This window comes from Rhincodon typus, chromosome 3, assembly GCF_021869965.1.
Source record: "Rhincodon typus isolate 14 chromosome 3, sRhiTyp1.1, whole genome shotgun sequence".
Classification (NCBI taxonomy): Eukaryota; Metazoa; Chordata; class Chondrichthyes; order Orectolobiformes; family Rhincodontidae; genus Rhincodon; species Rhincodon typus.
In genome coordinates this window covers 69435347-69461242 of record NC_063334.1, presented here as the reverse complement: position 1 = coordinate 69461242, position 25896 = coordinate 69435347, and the positions used below count along the sequence as shown (strand labels likewise).

The following is a 25896-nucleotide window of genomic DNA, read 5'->3' as shown; positions in this document are numbered from 1 at the left end:
ATTTTTTTGTAATAATGTCTCTGCCTTAATTGACCAGATCATAGGGAATCCCTTCACTTGTTGTTAGCTTTGACACTTTACTTGCACCATTAGACACTTTTGATCATCTGCAGACTTGTTATTCAACCTGTTGACACATCACTCACACTATTTGTACTTATCTGTTGACACCCTTAATTACCTGAAATTATCTTGCCATTATCGCTCAGCCTATACATTCTGTACCTGTGTGCTTCTGTCCACTTCACCTGACGAAGGAGCAGTGCTCCAAAAGCTTATGATTTTAAATAAACCTGTTGGACTATAACCTGGTGTTGTGTGATTTCTGACTTCGTCCACTCCAACACCGGCATCTCCAAATCACAGTAATCTCCACTTCAGGCCTGGTAGAAACCTCCTAGACAAAAGCTACACTAATCACTCACAAAGATCAAAATTCCTGAGAATATTTTGATGCTACCTTCATTGATAGGGCAATGTTACACAATATCTTAATTGTAAGATTTTGTCAGCTACTTTGATTTGATTATTTTGTCCACCAATCCACACACAAATCTGTCTTATAATGCATAATCTAAGAACCTAACAAAGTCACAATGTCATGATAAATTCTTCAGTGTCACAGTGCACTCACCAACTTTCACAATCCCTATGGTTTCTGGTTCCTAATTTGTGGACCATTATCTCAAGTGGCTTTATGATTGGAATTTTCCTCCAACTCTATGACAAACATTTTAAATGGCTCATCATTTACTTTGTAGGGATGAAGAAGGTTTGTTAGCATGCTAGACACTCCTGGACCAATTTTCAATAGCAAAATTGCTTTCTTATCCTGAACAATTGCTTATTTTGAGTCTGACTTTACTTCTGAACCAGTGGAATTGTCTTTTGTTTTCCAAAAAACAAAAAGTTACACGTAAGTGTCCTAGGGCCAACCACCTTCAGCTACTTCACCAATAGCCTTTCCTTCATCATAATATCAAAAGTGGGGATATTCACTGATGATTCAGCACCATTCACAACTCTTCAGATGTGAAGCAGTCCATGTTCAAATGCAGCAAGACCTAGATGATATCCAGGTTTGGACTGACAAGTGCCAAGTACTATTCACGCCAAACAAATACCAGGCAATGACTACCTTAAAGAAGAGAGAATCTAATTGACACTCCCTGGCAGTCAATGGCATTACCATCATTGAATCTTTACTGTCAACATCTTTATTGCCATTGACCAGAAACTGAACTGAATTAGCCATATAAGTACTGTAGCTGCAAGAGCTGGTCAGTGGATAGGAATTCTGTAAAGAATAACTCATCGACTGACTCCACAAAGTCTATTCACCCTCTACTAGGCACAATTCAGGAATGTGATGCAATATTCCCATTGACCTGGATATGCTCAGCTTCAAAAACACTCAAGGAGCTTGACACTACCATGTACAAAACAGCACACTTGACTGTCATCACATCAACCAATATTCACACTCTCCATCACTGACATATAGTGGCAGCAGTGTTTGCCATCCATAATATGCAGCATATTCATCAAGATGAATTCACCAAGACTCCTTAGATAATATCTCCAAACCCATGACCACTACCATCTAGAAAGATAAGGGCAGCAGATACATTGGAACAGCAACACCTGCAGGTTTGTCTTTCTGCCACTCTCCATCCTGACTTGGAAATCTATCCCTGTTTCTTCAGTGCCTTAAGCTCAAAATCCTAGATCCCCCTTCTTAACAGGATTATGGGTCTACATACACCAAATCCTGCAGCAAGTAACTCATCTCCTGAATCCCAAGCCTGTCCACCATCTACAAGGAGCAAATTATGAGTGTGATTGAATACACTCTCACTTACCTGGATGAGTACGGTTTCAACAACACTCAAGAAGCTTGACAACATCCAGGACAAAGCAGTCCACTTGACTGGCACCACATCTGCAAAAACTTAGTCACTCCATCATTGACACTCATCAGCAGTAGCAGTGTGTACAATCTACAAGATGCACATAGAAATTTACTGAAGAGCTTTACACAGCCCCTTCCAAACCCATGACCACTGCCATTTACAAGGACAAGGGCAGCAGATACACAGGAACACCACCATCAGCAAGTTCTCCTCCAAGCCACTCACCATCCTGACTCAGAAATATATCACTGTTCCTTCACTGTCACTGCATAAAAGTCCTGGAGCTCTTTCCCTTGTGGCATTGTGGGTCTACCGACAGCACAAGGACTACTAAGGTTCAAGAAGGCAGCTCACCACCACCTTCACAAGGGCAACGAGATATCAGCAATAAATGCTGTCCCAGCCAGCAGCACCCATGTCCAACATGTTAAAAGAAAAGAATGCAATGGACCAAGAAGGCAGCTTCCCATGACCATCTCGAGTGCAACTAAGGATGAGCAATAAAAGCTAGACCACCCAGCAAAGCCCACATTCCCTGAAAGAAGAAACAAAGATTGTTGGAATTTGGAGAATGGTAAGGACAATAAGTGAAGTTGGTGATGCACGGAAGAGATACTTTCAGGTACGAATCAAAGTCAAATCATTCACAAGAACTGGAATCAGCAGTAGCTACAAGCAGCAACTGAGGAGATTCTACATTAAAAGCACAAAAACAATTTGGTTTTGTATTCATTCACCAGATGTGGGAGTCACTGGTGAGGCCAGCATTTCTAATTGCCCACAGGGCAGTTAAGACCCAACCACATTGTTGTGGGTCTGCAGGCACATGGCCAGACAAGGTAAGAAAGGCAGACCTTCCCTAAAGAACATGAATTAACCAAATAGACTTCATGATGGATAGTTATTTATAGTGAGTCTATTTGAATAGATAATTATAGTGACAATAAACCTAATTCTAATTATTTTCATAGTTACCAGTCAGCCAGCATAAAGAAATAAAAATAATATTCACATAGAGGATCACTGGTATCTGGAATGTTGTACAACCAGTTACGTTATGGAAATTAGCTATTTTGCAAAGATAGCGAAAGTATAGAAATGGAATTAGAGTAGGCAGCACCGGTTGCAGGCTCTCAATGATCCAAATGCATCTCTCTACACTGTGATTCATGTGATGACTTACAGGAGAAAGAAATGTAAGTGTTAAACTAAAAATGGTCGTGGTGGCGAAGAGAGGGGAGACAGTAAAAAAAAACTAACCCTTTCCAGTTTTGTCAAAAGGTCATGGACCCAAAACATTAACACTGTTCCACTCTGCTGCCTAACCTGCTGACAGTGTCAGCAATTTCTGGCTTTATTTTTAGCAAAGAAAAATCTGGGAATCAGCCAATAGAATGATATATCTTTGTGGGAACAGAACCAAAATACATATGATAATAAATCATATGGTGAAAAAGTCTATTTAAGTTTAAAAAGATGCATAATAATAGTCCTTATCTTAAATGAGATGTACCTTCTGTCATTAGCATTGTTGGGAATATGGACATTTCAATCAAACTTACTCCACCACATATGGATACCTGTTTCTGAGATTCTAGACTTTTACAAAAGGTATCTTAAATCATCTGGTTATGTGGGCTAAGTCAGGTGCCGTCATTCAAAAATAGTCCCCTTTTGATTAATGCCATTTAGATTTTTAACATGGTTCAGTCTTTCTGACAAAGAACTTATCGAGTTATTATCTTCTCTGGGTGACAGGGACCTGTTATTATCCACACCAGTGGTCCCATTAAAGGCTCCTATACTTGCAGCAAAGCATCTAGTCTTGTTATTACTGACTTCCTGTATTGGCAAGTAAATTGTTGCCAGTAATACAGAGGGTACAGTGAAAACCCTGTACTGATTCTTAACATGCAGCTTGAAATTCATTTCTCCCTGAATATTAAGCGAAAGCCAGCATGAGGGTCCTCCCAACAGTTACGATTTTTCACATGGCTAAAAGTCCTAGTGCGTCTTCTTCAAGACTCACTTTTTGGAAAAGGTATTCAAGTAATGCGCTGTTTCAAGTTTATGTACTAAATATTATGTTGCCTCAAAATAATAATAGCTAATATTAGATGTTTCTTTCTAAACTGTATACAAGTAAGCATAGGTGTTTTCAAAATGAGACATTATGGTACTTATTAATTTACAAGACACCTCATTCCATCTGGATGAATAAATGATGTATCCAACATAATGTCTTCAAATATATGTTTAATGTGTTGTAAGCATGCTACAACCACTGACCAGCTTATCAGTTATGCCTGAGTGGAAACACAATTGCAGTCTTTAAGCTGTACTGTAATTAAACGCAATTTGTGCTGCAGACGATTTCTTGAAACAGAATTAATTGAAGCATTATGCATTAACACCTGACACATTGTTAAAATATCTCCTCCAGCACTGAAATTGAATACTGCAAGAGCCTGAAGTGATGAGGTCAAATGCAACTAAATAGCTGGTTAAAATTTTTTCAGTGTTTGTTTTCAAAACTAAGCTTTTGCCTTGAATGTAAACTGTTTTTAGAAATCATTTTCAGCAACAGTCATCATGCTCCATGTTTGAAAGGAATGAAACTTGCTGAATTGATAAAGGCAGATTACACACCACATGGTCCTCATTGAGTCACCAGTTTATGCTAAGATGCCACATGAAAGTAACAGACATGTTACTTCCACTGCATAGATTGCTCTGAAGGAATCTTACAAAACTCAACGGAACACATATCAAGATATGTTATAGTCAGCTACACGCTCTCTGAACACTTTGAATTGGTGCCAATCTCTTGCCTTTTCCCTGCAACTCTGCACATCGGATGATGATAATTTAAATAAAATCAATGCCCTCTTGAATGCCTCAATCTGCCTCCACCACACTTTGATGCAGTGCATTCCAAACCTAAACTGCATTTGCTTCTTTTGCAAAACAATTTAAAACTTGCCCTCTGATTTTTGATCCTTATATGAGTGGGAACAGTTTCTCCCTATCCACTCTGTCCAGGCCGCTCATGATTTTGAATCTCTCTTCAGCCTTCTCCTCTCCAAGGAAAACTGTCCCAACTTCTCCAATCGTTCCTCACAACTGATCCTTGGAACCATTCTCATAAATCTCTTCTGCGCGCTCTCTAATGCACTCACATCCGAAAGAGTAACATCCACAATAATCCAGATGCGTTCTAACCAGTATCCGATGTAACTTCAGGATAACCTTCCTGCTCTTGTACTGTATGCACCTATTAATGAAGGCTAGAATACCTTATGTACTATTAACAGCTTTGTCTATCTATCTTGTATATTAAGTAATTTGTGCAATACCCACCAGGTTTCTCTGCTCCTGCATATCCCTTAGAATAGTACCCTTTAGTTTATACTGTCTCTCCATGTTCATTGTACCAAAGTTTATTGATTTACACTTTTCTCCATGGAATCTGCACCCAACTGGCCAATCCACTAACTGTAGCTATAGGTTACACGAGCAACATAATTGCACCCTTCTTATTCCTTATCTCTGGCCAAATTGTTTCTGTCCTTGAACCCTCTGAAACATCCTCTTTTACCAGCACTGTAATGCTCTCATTAATTAGTAGCACCATCCTTCCTCTTTTTATTTCCCTTCGCTATCTTTTCTGAACACCTTGTAACCAGGAATATTTAATACCTAGGCACTGGGAGAGTGGCAAGGTGGGAGGAGAAATTGTGTCTTTTTGAGAGAGAGAGAGCAGCTGATCTTGCTTGAGCCAGGTCTCTGTTATTGATACAACATTGTAACTTGGCAATCTGTACCTGTAACTTCCCAATCTTGTTAATTATGCCACATTCACATACATGCAGTGTATGCACCTCATTTAGACTTCATGACTTTTTTCCTACTCTGACTCCAACTATTAACTTATTATTCTCTATTTTAGTGCTATCTACTTCTCCCGGCATTTTGTGCATCCTAATGTTACTTATTAATATTCTCCCTCATTCCTGTACTCGTGCTGGGTTAGTTCAAATCCTGCTCAACAGCATGAGCAAATGCCTTGCAGGGAACCCAGTCATCAGGGCCCAGCCATGGCCTTACAGTCAGTAGCTGAAGAACATTAGCATTAGAAGCAAGAGAAGCAAGAAGAGAAAGTGGAGAAAAAGGAAGGCAGCCTCTAGCCTACACATCCGCTATCTGCCTGGGTTGTCCAGGAAGAACTAATCTGAGCGACAAACTAGTAACCTGCAACCCAATTTTCCATTGAACAGTCTCAACCTTATTTTCCCTCTGTCATTCATCGTCATCACAGTGTCCATTTGGCCTCAATACAAATATAAACATGACCACAAAATGAATATTCCAAATCAGTTGATAAATCATTCCAAGTTTTGTTTAAACATAAACAAACTGCACTTTTTCTTCTGTCCAAAACAAAGCTACTCAAGTGACTGCATCATGGCTATAGGATTATTGCTGAGTTTCGGTAGATGAGACTGTGGATGAATGATATTGAACAGTCAGTACCAACATTTAAATTCATATTTGTCGAATGATCTCAACGAGTTATGGACCCAAAAACAGTCATCTTCAGACTGGCGGTAGGGCTGGAAGCAATAGGGTCTGGCTTGCTGGTGGGCAGCAGCTAGGGCACTTGCAGATTGGCAAAGTGGGAGGAGAAATTGTGTCCTTCTGAGAGAGGACAGCTGATCTGTACTTCACAGAAACACTGCTGTCCTTCAGGTAAGCCACGTCAGTAATTCTAATAAGAGTTAGGTTCACCAGCATTTGTAGTGTAGTGTAGTTTGCCAGCACTCCCATGTGGAGTGGATATGATCCAAACTCTGCACCAATCTCTGTGCAAAGTTGGTGCTGAATTCCTCCTGCAGGCTTGCTGGCATTTTCCCAACGCACCAAGCAACCTTAAAGCCTTCTTTTATAGGCTGTCCCTTCGCAGGCCTCACCAAAATCTACATCCCTCATGCAACATTGCTTCCTGCCCAGATGGCAGTGCATTTTTACCTCGTCCCACACCAAGCAGATCTGGCCTCTAATTTATCTCCTAAGATATGTGCAGTATCAGCATCTGACTGTGTGGCTGCAAACATGAATTTAAAGTGAGGCGCTGATCCTTCATTATCACTCTTTGTTTGGTTTTCCTCCACAGTACAGGTAGATTGCTTCTCTTGGTTAGCTTGAAGGAAAATGATGCAATGATGAGTGCCACAATCCCCATGAAGGAACCATACACGAAATAACCAAATTCACTGAATTACCCATCAAATAAAGAAGTCACCACTAAGTTTCTACCTTTTGTAACTTTTTTTACTTTAACATGAATCAGAATCAATGCAAATGATACTTCAAATAAAAAAAAATAAATTTCACTTTATATAGTCAATGCTAAAAGGGTCTTATAAATATTTGCATCACTCCCTGCACAAATGTTGCACTATGTAGCTACAAGTTCCATAATGTGTGAATCTTTATTCACACCATACATTAGGGGGTCCTATCTTACAACAGATTTCACACTTTAGTTTTACGGGTATAATTTTCATCAGTACCTTCTCCCTCAGGTTGCAACAGTGCTTACAGTGTTGATTTCCCAGAGTACCTTTTCAATTGATCAACCAATAACACCCTTGGTTTTCTTAATTTTTGGAAAATACCCAGTTCTTTAGCATCTCCAGTTTAACACAGCTTTCCAGGCTTTGAACCTTTTTAATCATTTCCCACAGTACCTCTAAATGCTCCTGTTTCCTTTTCTGCCAATCAAAAAAAAATTGTCTTTCTGAAAGTGATTTACTTCTTCTCTTCAAAAGGATTCTGTGTTGCTTTTTTTGTCTCTGCTTTCTCTGTGTCTTTATTTGTATACTGATTATTTTGCCTGCCAGCTTCTCTGCATTACATTCTCCTTTCATTGTCAACCACACGGTTCCTGGTCTTAACTAACTTGCCATTGGAACTGCTTCCAGGCTGAGTTGCCAATTCGTATGGACCAGCGCATTGTATTTTTCAAAAATAATGACAATTGAAACAATTGCAATTGATGAAGTTTTAAAAGCCCTTTTCAAATATCCTTAAAAAAGAGTAGATTCCCTAATAAAAACATTTCAAAAAAATTATTCTTCCAGGTAAAGGTCATCATGGAATGGGATCGGATGGGGTTATAAAAGTGCATTCTTACACTATCTACCCTTTGTGAAATAGAGGAGATTGCGGGATGAGGAGAAAGTGGATGTGAGAAGGATGTGTGTTTGAATATGCTTCCACCTTGCTACGGGGTAAGACCAGCACAATGGGGATTAGTAGATGCTAGTATGCCTGTGTCCCCCAGATATCTCTTGTTGCCTGTGGTTGTGCACCACCTTGCCATGCAAGAGAGAGGGTGTTGCATCTACAAAGCCTGTTTGATTGATATATCTGTCATGGTTGAATATTCATGTACAAACTGTGAGACGTGGGTGCGAGGCTTACAAGACTTGTTAGAATTGTACCTTTTATTTAGACTTCCTGCCTGTCTATCGGTGCAGCATGCAAATAGGTGAGCTGAAAGATATGTACATGTTACTTAAAGTGAATGCAGCAAAACCCACCAACTGAAGCACTTGGATGTGAAGAAATTCTACAGTGGAAGATTGAGATGAATTTTTAAAAAGTTGCCTAAGACATCCACAGACAGTTGTGTATATTTTTCACGGTATTTTTAAAATTATTTGCAAAATCATTGTTAAATAATATAATGCATGAAAATGCATCTGTTGCCAAGGGTGGTCTGTGCATAACCCAATCTGTGTTCTTAACCATAAAAACAATTTACTTCTGTAAATAAGACTGATTTAAGAATATTTTCAGTTTCTGGGAAATTTCTTTCGAGTTAGTACAATATGACATTTTCAAGTGTAATTTACAAATGTGTATTTATTTGATGCCTGAAATATGAAGGTACATTCTAAATTGTGATACACATGATGATCTTCTGCAATGAATAATAGTCTGATGTCTGAACCATGATTATTTGTTTTGCATGGTTTTGTTCTGAGAAGTGGAACGTTCAGCAGAGTGGATGGAACTAGAGATAATTCCAGTGATGTTCAGGAGGGAATATGTAAAGTACATGGTTCAGAATTTTAATAATAAACCATTGGATGAAAGAAAAATAATACTAATCTATTTCATAGATCATCATCATAGAATCCTGACAGTGTGGAAACAAGCCCTCCGGCCCAACAAGTCCACACCGACCCTCAGAGCATCCCACCCGGACCCTTCCCTGTATAACCCACCTGATTTACACATCCCTGAACACTATGGGCAATTTAGCATGGCCAATCCACCTAGCCTGCACATCTTTGGACTGTGGGAGGAAACCCACCCAGACACGGGGAGAACGTGTAAACTCCATGCAGACAGTCGCCCGAGGGTCGAGTCGAACCCGGGTCCCTGGTGCTGTGAGACAGCAATGCTAACCACTGAGCCACCATGCCAATGATGGCAGCAGTTTTGAAATATATTTCCTCCTGGTGACATTTCTGAGAATGTAAAATTGGAGCTAGGTGCAACAGTAGCATAGATTTGCCTGATGTGACCTTATTTATAGACACAGACTCATGGCCATGAATTGATAGTAGTTAAATAAATAAGCAATTTTTACACACACACTACAAGTTTAAAAAAAAGATATTCCATAATATTGGTAGAGGAGGTCATGAGAACAGGGTAGAGTGTGATTTAACTTGGTGCATTGTAAAGGTAATTGGCAAAGTTTCTGGATTGGATAGGGTGAAGGAATGTAGGATTTGGCTCACAGTTGGATCAGTGGAAGCAATGGGATGCATAACTAGATTGGAAGTGCTAATTTGCAGACTTACAGTCAACTTTTATAAACCTCATGTTCTAAGTGAGAAAAATTGTGACTTATGGAGTTCAATGTGAGAACGTGTATAATTCTTTGGAGTTTTCATCATATGTAGACAGGATGGTTCAGAAGGCATTTAGCACACTTGCCTTCATTGCTCAGACCTTTGAGTATAGGAGTTGGTACGTCATTTTGAGGTTGTACAGAACATTGGTGAGGCTTCTTCTGGAGTCCTGTGTCCAGTCTGGTCACCCTGTTATAGGAAGGAAATAATTAAGCTGGAGATGATTCATAGAAGATTTACCAGGATGTTATCAGGAATGGAGATTTTGAGTTAGAAGGAGAGGATAGGAAGTTGAGGGGTAACTTTATACAGATTTATAAAATAATGAGAGTATAGATAAGGTGAATGGTAGATGTCTTTTCCGTTGACTGAGGGATTTCAAGACTAGGGGGCATATTTTTAAGGTAACAGGAGAAAGATTTACAAAAGACATGAAGCACAATTTTTCTTTTACACAGAGAGTGGTTCGTGTGTGGAAAGAACTTCCAGAGGAAGTGGTGGATGTAGGTACAGTTATAACATTTAAAAGACATTTGGATAAGTACGTGAATGAGAAATGTTTGGAAAGATATGGGCAAAGTGCAGGCAGGTGGGACTAATTTAGTTTAGGATTATGGTCAGCATGGACTAGTTTGACAGAAGTGTCTGTTTCCGTGCTGTATCACTATGTCTAACGTCATTCACTTTGATTGTAAGGCTAAGGTGAAGCATATGAATTTTAGATATGAATACTGTTAGATATTTTTGGTAGATTAGTGATAGGTTTGCAGTGAATTACATAGAAAATAGAAGTAGGAGTAGCCATTCTATTTTATGGAAATACTCAACAGATCAGGCATCTGTAGAGATGATCAGAGTTAACATGTTACGTCAATGCATTTTCATCAGAGCTGAAAAGAAAATGGAAATGAAATGTATTTTGAGCAGTAAAAGGAGGCGGCGGGGGGAAGCTAGAACAATAAAGGCGTGTGATAGAGTGGAGGATAGGCAATATTAAATGATAAAAGGTTTAATGTTATAACACTCAATTGAGTGGTAATGGGTATAGCGAAGAATACAATATAGGGTATCGGGTAGGATCATTCAATTGTTTGAGACACTCAGGATCAGGATCCTTTCCTCATCGGGGTTGAGCAGTTGAATGTTTGACACCCCACCATCCGTCATGGCTCTGTTTTGTTTGAGCTGTTTTCTGCAGGATTGAGAGAAAGGAAAGGATTGAAATTGAGATGGAAATGGGTGCTGTTAGTACTGGTGCTGGCAGGGGAAAAGACAGGGAGTAGGCAGTGCAGAGACCACACAGTAATCGAAGTAAGGTGTGGTTGGCAGGTGAGGATGAGGGAAAATATTGGATGCGTGCAGTATTGAAAGAGGTAAAGCACGAGTCTTGGTGAAAAGTGGGCAAAATGACAGAGATGGAGTGCAAGGTAGCAGAGGAAAAAACGGATGGGGCTTAGCCTAGTGAAGTGGAAGAGGTCATTGACCTTCTTCGTCCACTGCTGGGAATTCCTTCAGAAAGCTGAGGCTGTATTGACCAGGGTGGCAACCTTCCACAGACTGACAGGGATTGGTGTCATCGCTCCTCTGGAGGCCCTGGGGAACAGTACAACTACCGACTGCTCTATTACACTATGTCCACCAGGTCCTCCAGTTCCATGTCTGCAAAGTACCAATTTCCCTTTGTCTGCCTTGTCCTGGGCAAATGATATAAACTGTCCAACGCAGCTCCAGACTGACAGTGCTTCACCAGGTGGCCTTTTAAAATGGGGCTAGCATCAGGGATCCAAAGTGTGGGAGGATTGGGCTAGCATCAGACAAGATAGGTGCTATGGCATGGTAGGTGATTAATTAGGTGACTTCGGGGTGATAGCATGAGAAAACTCAATATACCTTGTGGAGAGAAACCCTTCAGGAAACCTGATGAAAATTACACAGCTGAAGTATTGTAAGATTCAGTCCTGTGCCTATGTCAAAGGTAATCTATTCCTCCTCATCCTTCCTATAGTCTTTGATACGCGTGACCAAACCATCCTCTTCCATCTGCTCTCTACTGTTACTCAGCTTAGTGGGACAGACTTTAACTTTCATATTATCGTCTTTCTACACACAGCCTGTGAAACACCTACACCAACTTTTCTTCCTGCTCCTAAACTCTAAACTCTGGTGTGCCTTAACGATCTATTCTTGGTCCCTTCCCACATCTCATCCACATGCTGCCCCTCGTCAACACCGTATGAAAACAGTGTCAGTTTTCACAAGTGAAGTTGCAAACACAAGCACAAACTCATCTTCACTTCTTTCAACCACTCCATCAAGAACGTTGTTGGATTGCTTGTCAAACATCAAATACTAGATGAGCAGAAATTTTCTCCAACCAGTTGTTGGAAGATGAAAGTCATTCTTTTCAGTCTCCTATAATCTGCTCAGTCACAAACTCTGTTCCCCAGCTCACCAATTGCACCGCTCTCCCTAAACACAGTCTGAGGCTAAATCAGAGATAGTAGGAACTGCAGATGCTGGAGAATCCGAGACAACAAAGTGCAGAGCTGGATGAACACAGCAGGCCAAGCAGCATCATAGGAGCAGAAAGGCTGACGTTTCAGGCCTAGATTCTGCCTGAAACGTCAGCCTTTCTGCTCCTATGATGCTGCTTGGCCTGCTGTGCTCATCCAGCTCTGCACCTTGTTGTCTCTGAGGCTAAATCATATTGTTTGCAGTCTTAGTGACATATTTATTAGAGAAAAAAATACTATATTGCACACAAATACACAGCCAAACTGTATTTAGAAAGGCTTCTCTCCAACAGCTCTTTATTAAAAATAGATAAAAAAAATTAAACGGTACATCTTCCACTTTCATTATTGAATGTCACGTTGATAGCAAGGAATTCTGCAACTGATGCTTTCATTTTTTTAAAAATATAAATCATCAGTCCATCACAGAACACAAATATTTTTAAAAATCTGCTCAAACAAGGCAAATAAGAAAGTTTTCAACACAGATATGATTAAATAAATTCACAGCTACCATGAATTTGTCATTTATTTCCCATATTTTTCTTGAAATGTCCACACACTGTACTTCCATTGGTTAGCAACACGGGCTTCATGTTTGTTCTCAGGTTGCTACCAATGGCAGCTCTGGCACTTTTACTAACAAAAAGTGACCTGGGCAACTGAACATTTAGTTTTCTTCCCATTCAGAATCACTTGAAGTGCCTTATAGCAGGCTTGATATCAGCAATTGACAGTACAGGAAATTGTAGCTGGAAACCCAGCCCAGCAGTTGTTTCATTCTTAGTAAAATCACTTTTAATGCTTTGCTTACGAACGTTGAAGATATAATTAACATCCATTTTCATCGTATACTATTTACCAGTTGCAGAGGCTTGAATACAATATTAAAATGGATTCTTTATTCCAGCAGAGGATGAGTTTAACGCAATAAAATGCAAAGCAATGTAGTAGAGGCAGTGGTAAAAGTGAGCAGATTCTTTAATCAGATCTTTATCTTTCCAATTCCAAAATCTAAGCTTTGAAGCTTACATGATTGAAGGCCCAGTAAGTACTGTAGGCAGCTGATTCATGTCCTCCAACTGGTGTTAGTTGTAGACCAATGGATCCCCCAACAACTGCAGATTGGCTAAAAAAAAACTTCCCCCAATGCAAACAAATAAATATATGAAGCTTATCTTCAATTTTCCTCTTTACTTCATTCTAACCACTGAAGCACCACAGTTTCACTCCAACATGCTATTCCAGAAGACACCCTGGTATTTGCAGGGTTTAGTAAGAAAACTCTATCAGATATACTAATTTAAATGCACAATCTTTACGTTTACTTTTGATTGCTCTTCCCTTCTATTCCCATTGACAAATACTGAACTAACAACTTTATATGTGAACTGAGCAACACAGTAATGCACTAGGATTTTCTTCCTGCAAAATTGAAATGTAAATGATACAACAACACCTTCATTACAATACAGGACTCTGAAAATGCATGGTACTAATGAACTGGCATAAGTGGCAGGTAGAGGATATATAACCCCCACACTGGATCCTGCCAAGGTATCTGTGACAATGCCTGGGCATGGAGACAGCATCTGTCAGAAAAGGGTGCTGAGGAGAAGGGTTTGAAATATAGCCCTGCACAGCAGCTAGAGAAAGTTTTATTGTCAATAGCACAGTCAGTTTCTTAACAAAAGCAGAAATTGCTGGAAAAGTTCTGCAAGTCTGGCAGCACCCATGAAGAAAAAATCGAAGTTAACTGAGGGTTCTGAGGAAGGGTCACTGGGCCTGAAATGTTAACTCTGATTTTTTCTTCACAGATGCTGCCAGACCTACTGAGCTTTACCAGCAACTTCTGTTTTTGTTCCTGATTTACAGCATCCACAGTTCGTTCAGTTTCTTAACAGCTCCCTTCAGAAGAGGGTCAGTCACATGAAAATTGAAGTCCAGCTGAGAACCAAGCACTAGGCATGACCTTCCCCAGCAACCCCCCGATAGACCAACCTCTTCAATTTAAGTGGCAATCTACCAGTTTTATCCCAGAAAACAGAGTGATAAGTGTAAACAAGACACTGGATAGGGAAATACCCTGACTAGAAATGACTCTCCATCCAACATTGCCAACCCCAATTACCAGGAATCAGGTTTGATGTAGAAGAAAGTTAAGGCACAAGCAGGAGCTAAAAGTGCACTCTGGGCTCCAAGTCTGTTCAGGTCCAGACAACTTGCTCTGGCAATTTATCTCTGGGCTACTCTGTAAACTCAGCAATTTCCATGCAAGATGCAAATGTTGGGATCACACATAACTGTACAGTATTGCCATTTGTTGAGTGACAATTAAAGTGACTGAACTAGCTACTCAACTTAAAATCCTCCTGGCTGAAGAAGTCCAGGTAAAGAAGCTCCAGCAAACCAGTTAATCTTGGCTGAGATAAACCTGGGTAAAAGTTCTAACTTTTGTCCAAAAGAGAGAGAAACTCCCAAGTGAGACCAACACAAATATGTTGTTTAAATATATCTTTCATTACTGCATTACTGAACTGTAGAATTTTACACTAGATCTCAGAATAAAGAAGAAATAACTTTAACCCTCTAAACTATTAAAAGGGTGACTTTCCTCAGCACCTCTGTCATTATGCTGCCATACTGTCAATTCAATTTTAGGAAGAACCTCATTCATGCATGTAATCAAGATTCCTGCCAAATTTCTGCCTAAATTACAGCAGTGTAGCAATGGAAGCACCGAGGAAACTTGCCCACAAAGTGTGTGGTAAGATTGAAACAATAACAGGAAACAGCATGAAATCAGATGTCAGATAATTGACAGTAGTCCAAATGATAGAAAATTCAATGATAGAAGATGAAAGATTCATAGAAAATTTCACAAGAAAATTTCTGTTCACAAAAATAGCCTCCTTGAAATTATTCTTGGCCCCTACACTTTGACATTGTTCACTAAACGTTCCATTCTATTAAGTTTACGTTTATTCTTTGGCATTGATTTTGCATACAATCCATTCTTGATCAGATGTTCTTTGCTGTGATGGATCTGAGCTCCATGCTGAAGCTGGAAGGAACACAAAGCTTGAAGAGGACGTAGAATAACCTGTGTAGATTTAAAACAAGAAACGACTGAAAATTTAGAAGAAATAGTTCTTCATTGATTTCATTAATAGAGACTTGTTCCTTGTAGTATTATGGCTTAAATTAGATATCACAAGCTGCCCATGTTTAAACTACTTGATAAAGGAGAAAAGGTAATTATCAAGACCCGGAAGGACTCCAAAGCCATTCACGTGTAGTGCATATCTTTGAAGTGTTTTCACATGTATGCTGACGACACCCAGTCCTAACTCACCATCACCCTCTTCCATATTGGTCATTGATTTTGGTCTTTACTCCAAACTGGACCCCCTAGCTAATGAATCCATGCTTCTCCCTGGCAACTGCCCGAGATTAAGCCAGTCCATATGCTATCTCGGTGTCACATTGGAGTCCAAGGTGAATTATGTATCATATGTACCGACCCTAAGGATACCTACCTTCACCTTCACAACATTGCCCAACTTTATCTCTGTCTCAGCTCATCCACAGGTGACACCTTCATTCTTCCATTCTTTAGATCCAATGCACTCCTGGCTGGCATTCCACTGTGCATAAACCTAAGGTAATTCAAAGCTCTGCTTCCTTTGTCTTAACACTCCAAGTCATGTTCCCCTTTCATGCCTGTGTCTGCTGACCTACTCTGGTCCCTGGTTAAGAAACATCTTTAAAATGTTCATCCCTGTTTTCAAATCCCTCCTTGGCCTTTCTCCTTCCTATCTTCTAGTCCACTGTATTCTGGAATGTCTGCACTTGTTTAATTCTGGTCTCTTGTGCATCCCAATTTTAACTGCCCCACTACTGGTAGCTGTACCTTCGGTGGCCTAGGTTCCAAGGTATAGGATTGCCTCCACCTCATCATCTCTTTACCTTTCTGTAAGGTTCTCTGTAAACCACAATCAAGCTTTTGGTTAGATAACCTAATATCAATTTATGTGGCTTGGCGTCATATCTATGTAGTCCTGCATTTTACTTTCTGAAATTATCTGTTAGTTTCCTTCAGTATAATGGAAATATCCTACAAGTCAGTGGCTGGTGGACAGCAGTAATGTGGAGCTGGAAGTGGGGTATTTAGGGATAGAAAAAGAATATGAGGCTTACTACTGACCTAACATGAATGGCAGATGACCAAAATTCAGACAAAGTAAAATAATGCATAATCTATCACTCAATGAATGTATATTTTCCTCTTCCTTCCAAAAATATTAAACGCTTTCAAAATTTGTGCAGTTTTGAGGTAGAGCAGAGATATATGACTTAAGCTCAAACCAATACAATCGCTAATGAAATAAAGGCTTCCAATCAAGTAATTTTTTTCCTGCCAATGTAATTTTACAATCCACAACATAAAACAAGTTGCTTGAAATTGTGTCAGCTTGTGACTTCTTACCTCATGAATGCAATGATTCTTTTCTGCTATTGACAGCGCAAAAGCTGCACACTCCAAAGTGGAGAGACAAGTATTTGTTGGCTGAGTCCGAATTATGTATTGGCTTAATAAACTAGTCTGGAGTTGAACCTAAAAAGGAAGAGAGAGTTACAAAGCTTTTTTTAAAAACTAGTTACCTTCTCATAAAGACGACAAATACCCGTCATCAAAATGCAACAACTTATGCAAGCTTAAGCCATGCCACAGTAGACAAAGGTGCTGACTGGTGTCTGACTAAACCATGCAGATAGACTCATAGATGTTTACAGCACAGAAGGAGGCCATTAGGCCCATTATGTCCATGCCAGTAGAAAGCTTGACTACATTAATCCCATTTTCCAGCTTCAGGCCTATATCCCTCGAGGCTATGGAAACACAAGTGAATATCTAAATTCTGTTCAAATGTTACAAGATTATCTTACTCAACCTCTTTTTCAGGTAGTGAGTTCCAGACTCCCATCACCCTCTAAGTGAAAAAGATTCTCTTTAACTCTCTTCTTAGCACTCCTCTACTAATGGGAAAAGTGCCTTTTCTATCCACACCCTTCATGATTTTATACATTTTAATCAGGATCTTTTCAACATTCACTGCTCCAAGGAAAACAACTCCAGTTTATTCAGAAAAAAAGAACAGCGGATGTTGGAAATCAGAAACAAAAACATAAATTGCTGTAAAATGTCACTAGGTCTGGCAGCATCTGTGCGGAGAAATCAGAGTTAACATTTTGGGTCCAGTGACCCTTCTTCAGAACTGATGGTAGCTACAAAAAGGATGCTTTTAAACAGAAGATAAAATGGGGGAGGGAGGAATAAACAATAGGTGGAGATAGAGTGCAAAGAGAAAGAAAAACAGTTGGACAAATAAGTGGATAAAGACCAGGCTCTGAGAATGAATAGCTGCTAATGGGGACTATTAGTAGTTGACAATGAGTTGTGTGTGGTAGCAGCCCATGTGGTGACAAGGCCTGGTGTGTGGGGGTGGGGGAAAACACGGGGAAAGGTGCTAATGTGCTAAAATTGTTAAACTTGATATTAAGTGCAGAAAGCTGCAGGGTCATTGGACCCAAAACGTCAACTTTGATTTCTCTCCACAGAGGCTGCCAGACCTGCTGAGATGTACCATTTGATATAATTCTGCTGTTGGACATTTACTAAATAATCTAGCCTATACTAGAATTATGGAGGAAATCGATTTAAGATTATTAGTTGGGTTTACAGTGTAATGCATTTGTGCTCGTCAGAATATTAACACACAGGGTCCTCTTTTAGGAGGCCAAGAGGAATTTGTACACCATTGCACCTTTATAATTGAAAAGGGAGAGCATTCGAGACGGTCTGCTGTATTCCCATAGCAACATCCTGAAAGTCATACGTGCCTAATCTGTGAACTAAAATTGACATTTTACTGTCCCGCATTTGCATGTCAGAAATCACCCAAACAACACCCTCTTCTCATGCTGTCTAAATTGGTGTGACCTTCTCTCAAGTCTGATTCTTGTATCCTAATCCTGATGAGTGCAAGTACTTGTCTCCTTTAAGCAATCTTTAAGACCTGTACTACCATAAAACCATAAAAAAATAGCAACAGGGGTAGGCCGCTTAGCCACTTGAGTCTACTTCACCATTAATGGGATCATGGCTCCTCCAACATTTCTCATGTCCACTTCCTGCATTTTCCCTGGAACCTTCGATTATCCTCTTGATCAAGAATCTATCTTAGCCTTAAATATAACCAAGGACTCTGCACTTCTTTATTGTGAGACTACACCCTCTGGTCCTAGACTCTCCCATGAGGAGAAACAGCCTCCAGGCATTTGGCTTTTTAGGCCCCTTAAGAAATCTATGTTTCAATGTGATCATCTCTCATCCTCCTAAACTCCAGTGAATGGAGTCCCAACCTATCCAACATTTGCTCATAAGGCAATCCTCTTCACCAGGGATCATCCTAGTGAACATTCTCTGAACTGGCTCTCATGAAACAATATATTACCTTAAATAAGACGACCAAAATTTCTCACAGTACTCCCGATGTGGTCTCACCAGCACTTGTACAGCTGCAGCAAGACTTCCCTACTTGAAATAAGGGCCAATCTTCCATTAGCCTTCCTGACTACCTGCTGTAACTGTGTGCTAGCTTTCCGTGCTTTGTGCACAAGTCCTCCAAAGTCCCTTTGTGTTGCTCCTTTCTGCAAATTTTCTCCATTTAAGTAATACTCTGGTTATTTGTTCTCCCTTCCAAAATGAGTAACTTCCCATTTTGCCCACTTTCTTTACCAGTCAGTGTCTCCTGTTATAGAAACAGAAATTGCAGGAAAACCTGAGCAGATCTGGCATCATCTGTGGAGACAAAGCAGAGTTAACATTTCAGGTCCACTGACCCTTCTTCAGTGTCTCTTTGTAAATTGTTTGTATCTCTCTCACAACTTGCCTTTCCGCCTAATTTAGTACAATCTGCAAATTTGGCTACAGTACATTCTCTTCCTTCTCCAAGTCATTAATATATATTGTAAACAGTTGCACTCCCAACACTTATCCCTGCTGAACTTCACAGGTCACAGGTCACCAAACTGAGAAAGAACCCCTTTTACCCCACTCTCAGGGGTTCCTGCCCATGAACCAATTCTCTATTTAGCTGAATTGACTACCTCCAGGACCATGTGCTCTTACCTTATGACTTAACCTTCTGAGGTATCTTTCCAAATGCCTTTAGGAAGTCCAAATACATCTACTGGTTCCCCTCTAATCTGGTTGAAACTTCCTCAAAAGTTCTCATAAATTAGTCAGACACAATTTCCCTTTCATGAAGCCATGCTGATTTTGCTTGATCAGATTACAGCTTTCCAAATGTTCTGCTATTACTTCCTTAATAATTGAGTCCAATATTTTTTCAATAGACGTGTCACATCAGCAGTTTTCCAGTCTTTTGGTACTTCTCCTGGAATCAACAATCTCTGTAGCTACATCTTTTAGGATCCTCGGATGTAAGCCATTAGGGCCAAGGGATGTATCTGCCATCAGCCCCATTAATTTGTACAATACTGCTCCTTAATTCCTCTCGTAATCTTTTGTATTAACGGAATGTTTGAAGTATCTTCCACCGTAAAGCAGTTATTTAAATATTCTCCAATGCTATGATGGCTGCACCTCCATCAACACTCAAGAAACTCGACCCCATCCAAGACAAAGCAGACTGCTTGATTGGCACCACATCAACTACCTTCAACATTCATTTTAGTCATGCCAAATGCACAGTAGTAGTAGTGCGTACCATCATCAAGATGCACAGATTAACTGATTTCTGTAGAAGGGTCCTGACCCGAAACGTCAGCTTTCCTGCTCCTCTGATGCTGACTGGCCAGTGTTCCTCCATCTCCACACTGTGTTATCTCAGACTCCAGTATCAGCAGTTTTTACTACTACTTAACTCACCAAAGCTACTTTGATAGCACCTTCCCAACCTATGATTGCTAGCATTGAGGACAACAAGGGCAACAAATGTAAGTGAATTTCTCTCCAAGCCACACACTATCCTGACTCAGAACTATATCACTCCTTCACTGTTGCTGCGTCAAAATCCTGGAACTCTCTTCCTAACAGCACTGTAGCAGTTCCAGAAGGCAGCTCACCACCAGTTTCTGCATGACAATTAGGGATGGGCAAGAAATACAAGTCTAGCCAGCAATACACTCATTCCATGAACGCGTCATTGGTCATTGCATCACTGTTGCAGCTCTCACCTTTTCAGGATCAGGGCTAAACAGACACGACCTATGTACTCGACTTTCATATTTTTTCTAGTTCAGTGTCAGGTTCATCTGGTGAGATATGCTTAGTAGTTGCACCAGATTTTGATTGTGGTCAGCAATGGCTTCTTCCAACGTGTGTCGGTATCCATAAACTATCAAATCATCCATTATAATTTCCATTCTGGGAAGATCAAAAACTATCTCATGTGGTCAGCATTGATGCTCAAGTGCTGTCGAGATTTCAAATCTCATGCACAACCATCTGTATTCTTCAAATGAGATCCAAAATGTGGTTAGAAAGTTGGTGCTTTCATCAAGCTTCACTTGTCAGTAACCATCTTTCACATCTTATACTAAGAATACAGCTTTTCCCATGCTGGCTATGCCTTCTTTTCCTTTGTGTGATGTTCTCCAAAGCATTTGCTTCACATCCTTTGTCGGTGATTTTTTTTTTCTGAACTCTCTGTTGTCCATCTGCATAATGCAAGGCCCGGTATGTTCTGTCACAAATATGCTCCAGAAGCAGATTTGTAACGTCTGTACTTTTACACATAACAAACTTTCCTGGGTTCGAGTTTCTCTTCTTTCAGTAGATGTGCTCTCACTGCAGAATCTCATCTGATCCTGATTTTAACTAGATGATCTTTAGCTGTGTACATTTTCAGGATTCTGGGAGATTTATTAATGAAGTTATGTATTGATCAATGGACTTGTTTTCACTGTGAGCCTGAATATTGAACAAATACTATTCATAACGTACAGTCACTTGATGTTCAAAATGTTCCTTGTATGTTTTCAAAATTTCTGGAGTTTTTTTTTCTGTTTTTCAGAAATATTCAAAGCACCCTTTCTCCAAGTGATTACCGTGTAGCCTGCTTATTAAGTAGATCAATTGCAGTTTCATAATTTTGCCATTGCACATGGAAAAACTGGCAAATTCTGCTTCATATCATCTTTTATTTTGACCAGTGCTAGGAGAGAAAGTGTTGTAGGTGTTGTGTTTTACCCATTGCTTCCACAGTAGTTTGCTTCCTTGTTGCTTTTCAGTGGCTTTCATAGCTCTGAACAGTCCTATGTATGTCTGCCAGTAGCTGTGCTTCAATACAGCTCCACTCTGACATCATTTGCATGTTTAATCCAGTGCACAGCAGTCTTTATTGTGTACTTTATTGAACAGCTGCAAGGCAGAATCACTTAGTCACTCATTACAGAGGTCACATCACTACAGCAAGCTGGGAAACACATTAGTATAGTATTGCATTTTTATCCTAAACAGAGTAAGTTGTAAAGATCTGTTTCTGGTTCAGTTGAAATCATAAGAGAGTTAAAAAGATTTTGCAAAAATGTTCTCCGTGAATTAGCATACTCCACAGCAGTTACACTATGTAAAGCTAGATTCCAAGAGACTTAATTTCTTTAGGGATGTAGAACATGAGCATGAAATAAAATTTAAGACCTAATTGACACAGCCTTTCACTAAAATTTTAATTTGATAAAACAAACAAGTGAAAACACAGATTGATATTAAAGGCACCAACATTAAAATGCATGAAGGGTAAAGCAAGTGAGTACGTCTATGGCAGACTCCAAGTAAGCGTTGCATAAATAGCACCTTCCATCACTTTTCTGATGGTTAAGAACAGACTAAAGATTCAGCAACTGGCCAAATGGATTTATCCTGTTTTCTTAGAACATCTGGGACATGTACTGGAGCTGCTTGCATAGGGAAAAAACTAGTACTGGATCGCCAATCTTCAGTACTACAGCCAGGGTGCTATTGTGACCCATAGCCTTTTTTGTATCTAATGCATTCCATCATTTTGTGGTATTCCATGGAATTAATTGAATTGGTTGAGAAGTGGAATCTGTAATGGTGGAGCCTCTGGAGGAGGTCTAGATGGAAAACTCACTATGAAATCGTGAAATTAGTTGCAAATACTTCTGACTTGTCATTATGTCAACTTGGGCTGGGCTCCATGATTCTTTTATCCACTAAATAAAACCTTTGGGAAAAATGTGAGAAGCATCAGCAATACTTTATTCACATAGAGACACTTGTTTACAGTCATAATAATTTTACAACAAAATTAAAATCCAATGTCGACAAAAAATTATGTCTTAATAGCCTTAACTATTTTGGTATACACACAGAACACAATAAGAATACTTACATATTACATACACTGCCATTAACAGATAAATAAGGCATACTTTTCAAGGGGAAAGTATAAAGTGGTAGTAATTCAAAGTGACAGTTTAAGAGCTTAAGATTCTGCAGGGATTTCCAGTCATGCAACTGTTGCAAAAAGAGTCACGAAACACTTAGGCTTTCTTCAAGTCATGCTGATTATGTGTCTTTCAGTCAACGTTAAATTGTTCACTGTAGTCAAAATTCTAGTTAATTGAATCTCTAGCTCCAATTTAGGGTGTAATCAACAATCCATATGCAAACTGCACACAATTTGGGAAATGAATTTTTCTCAAACTTGCAGTCAAATGTATCAGTATATTGCCAAACACAAAATTATTTAACACAATTTGGCAGTGCCTTAAGAATTATTTTTATAACAGTTTTGCTTTAAAATATTCTTGATTATATTTGAGTGCGTTATTTGGTACAGTTTGACTAATAAAGCTGAAAAAGAGTTTATAACAAAACTATTTTCTTCAGTGTCTGATACACTACCTGTGAGGATCCAGATTCTAAATTGTGACGTTGAGTTTGGATGAATTATGCTTAAAAGAACAGTGCAACTGAGCAGAAACTTTTCTTAAACACCATTTAAATGTAACGCACAAAGATAATCCTAATCAGCAAAAACTGTACAAACATAAAGTGCAATTAAATTAATGCCAATTTAAAGACCAGGGCAGAAATTTACTGTCAGTACCATAAGGTCAGTAGACATCAAACCCATTAGATGCACTAGATGGTAACCCTACCTGTTCCCAAACAGTCCACAAAATCACATTGGCCAAGCGAGGTTAAGGGCCACCTGGCCTGAAGTCAATTATCAGTGCTGCTTTCCAGCTTGCCTCAATTCAGATGCTAATGGTATGCGTATGGGCAGGGGTACAAGCTTAGCTGGTCACCAAGTAACATTGCTCATGTCTCAGCCGTGGAAGGGCAGGGTGGGGAAGAGGTTTGCTTCCCCTACCTCCTCTTTCCTAACCCCAAACCCATGGCCTGCAACTCAATAGTGCTCCCTCTCTCTCTGTCCTCTCTATGAAGACCCCATCCCAAGCATCATATTCCCTCCCTGACACAAGGTGCACACACATTTACTTCGTCCTGTACTCTTAATCCTTGAATCTGTGGATGGCTTTCTTTTGCAATTCAGTTGCCAGTAGCTCTCTAAGTTCAAGGAGTGGATGTCCTTTTTCGAGCCAACTAACACTCCATGGTATGTCAAAGTGATTTGGCGAATGCTGTGATCAGCAGGGGTGCATTTCCTATTGATTCACTGGGATTTGCACATGAAACTCTGCCAATGGACTCTTTAGTTTATAAGAAAAGTAGAATCTACAGATTGACATATTTACATTTTGGAAGAGACTGGGTATAATTCTAACTTATACAGTTGAAAATTATGAATGTTAAAGGTTTGGCAGCTCATTTTTTACTCACCCGATTTTCTTTTCCTTTGCTGTCAAAATTTATAACCTGCTGCTTACATTTGTATAAAATGACAGTAAAACAAAATATAGCTCTGCACTTCCTCAGAAATTCTAACATTTGCCATAACAACCCACCAGGAAATTCCAAGGAACCAGGTGTGCTGGGTCTCTGTTGATTCCAGGAGTCTAGGCTAAATTTTATAAGGAGTAGAAGCACTACCCACTTTTTACAAGGCCAACTATGACAGGAAGTTAAGCACCATCAGGAGTTGCTATTTCTCCAGTTTAGCTGGAACTCAGGAATATTGGAGGCAAAAAGGTTGAAGGTTTCTGGCCTTCATAGAGCTATTCAAGGATCCTACTGGGGAAATAAAGGAAGTTGGTGTGATATGTGAGGTGTGTAAAAACTGATAAAGAGTCACCGCACTTGAAATGTTAACTTTGCTTTCTTCCCACAGATGCTGCAGACCTGCTAAGTTTTACCAGCAATTACCGATTTTGTTTCAGAGCTCCAGCATCTGTAGTTCTTTGTTTTATTTTAGTGGTATATAAACTGCTGCCTTATGTATCTTTGGCAGTCACTTCTCAAACTCATTTGGAAAGGTGCTGTGAAGTGAAAAACTACCGTTGGAGAGACCATGGATCTTCTGAATTCCTCCCCACCAGATCTCCCTCCATCCTGCCTCTCCACTAATGGTTTTATGCTTGCAGATAGTCAAGCATGCCAGCCACTCAGCCACATTAGCCTCAGTGGAAGGGCAGGTGGAAGAAAAGTACTTTACTGATAAAAAGCTGTCATTTGACCCGCACTGCAGTTATTAAATCAGACATTGACCCTACACAAAAAAACGTTAAAGGTTAGCAAAAAGCAGGGATTAGCACGTTGCTGGGCTCTTGTGGGTTGCGGCCAGGCCACAGGGCTGGGTCAATTTGTATGCACATTCTCAGGAGGAGGAGGAGGCAGAAGAGTTTGGCTCATGAACATCTTATCCAATAGTTTACCCTTGAGGTAATGAAATCTATGAATAGAGCAAAGATCAAACTGAAAAGCAGGAAAGGAACTAGGATGAATTAAGTCAGAAAGAGAAAGTTAACGGCTATTTTAAGAGAGAGTGTTAAGAGGCAAATTGGAAACAAAAGTAAAAATATCAAAATCTAAAGTTCACCAAAAATAATTTACCATGTACAGGACAGAAACTCCACCTTTTAATTGCCCTCTTTCTATTCTTCAATAGTTGAATGGCATCTTGGGGTCATAAATTCCTTCATTAACAGAACCCTTACAACATGAATGAGGAAACCCTCTGCCTCAGTTAGTAATGCCAAGGAGGAGAAGTTCCAGTTCAATTTCCATCCCACAACTTATTGATCGGGGAGGGAGTATGGTTCAAACATGTTCATGGATCATAGATCATAGAATCCCTACAGTGTAGAAACAGGCTCTTTGACCCAACAAGTCCACACTAACCCTTGGTGCATCCCACTCAGACACAACCCCCTATAACCCACCTAACCTACACATCCCTGAACACTCTAGGCAATTTAGGACGGCCAATCCACCTAACCTGCACATCTTTAGACTGTTGGCAGAAACTGGAGCACCTGGAGGAAACCCGTGCAGACACAGGGAGAATGTGCAAACTCCAC

The 25896-nt window shown here is 39.8% G+C and overlaps 1 protein-coding gene across 1 annotated transcript in view; it reads right to left on the bottom strand.

Moving 5' to 3' along the window:
- Positions 1-12664: 12664 nt before the first annotated feature.
- The window catches only part of dtwd2 (DTW domain containing 2), a 115018-nt gene continuing 101786 nt past the window's right edge, over positions 12665-25896 (bottom strand). The window contains exons 5-6 of the mRNA XM_020529554.2: positions 16847-16975; positions 12665-15460 (exon numbers count right to left, since the gene is read on the bottom strand). Coding sequence (XP_020385143.1) covers positions 15290-15460; positions 16847-16975 — 300 coding nt within the window. The 3' untranslated portion in view covers positions 12665-15289. The remainder of the gene's footprint in view (positions 15461-16846; positions 16976-25896) is intronic.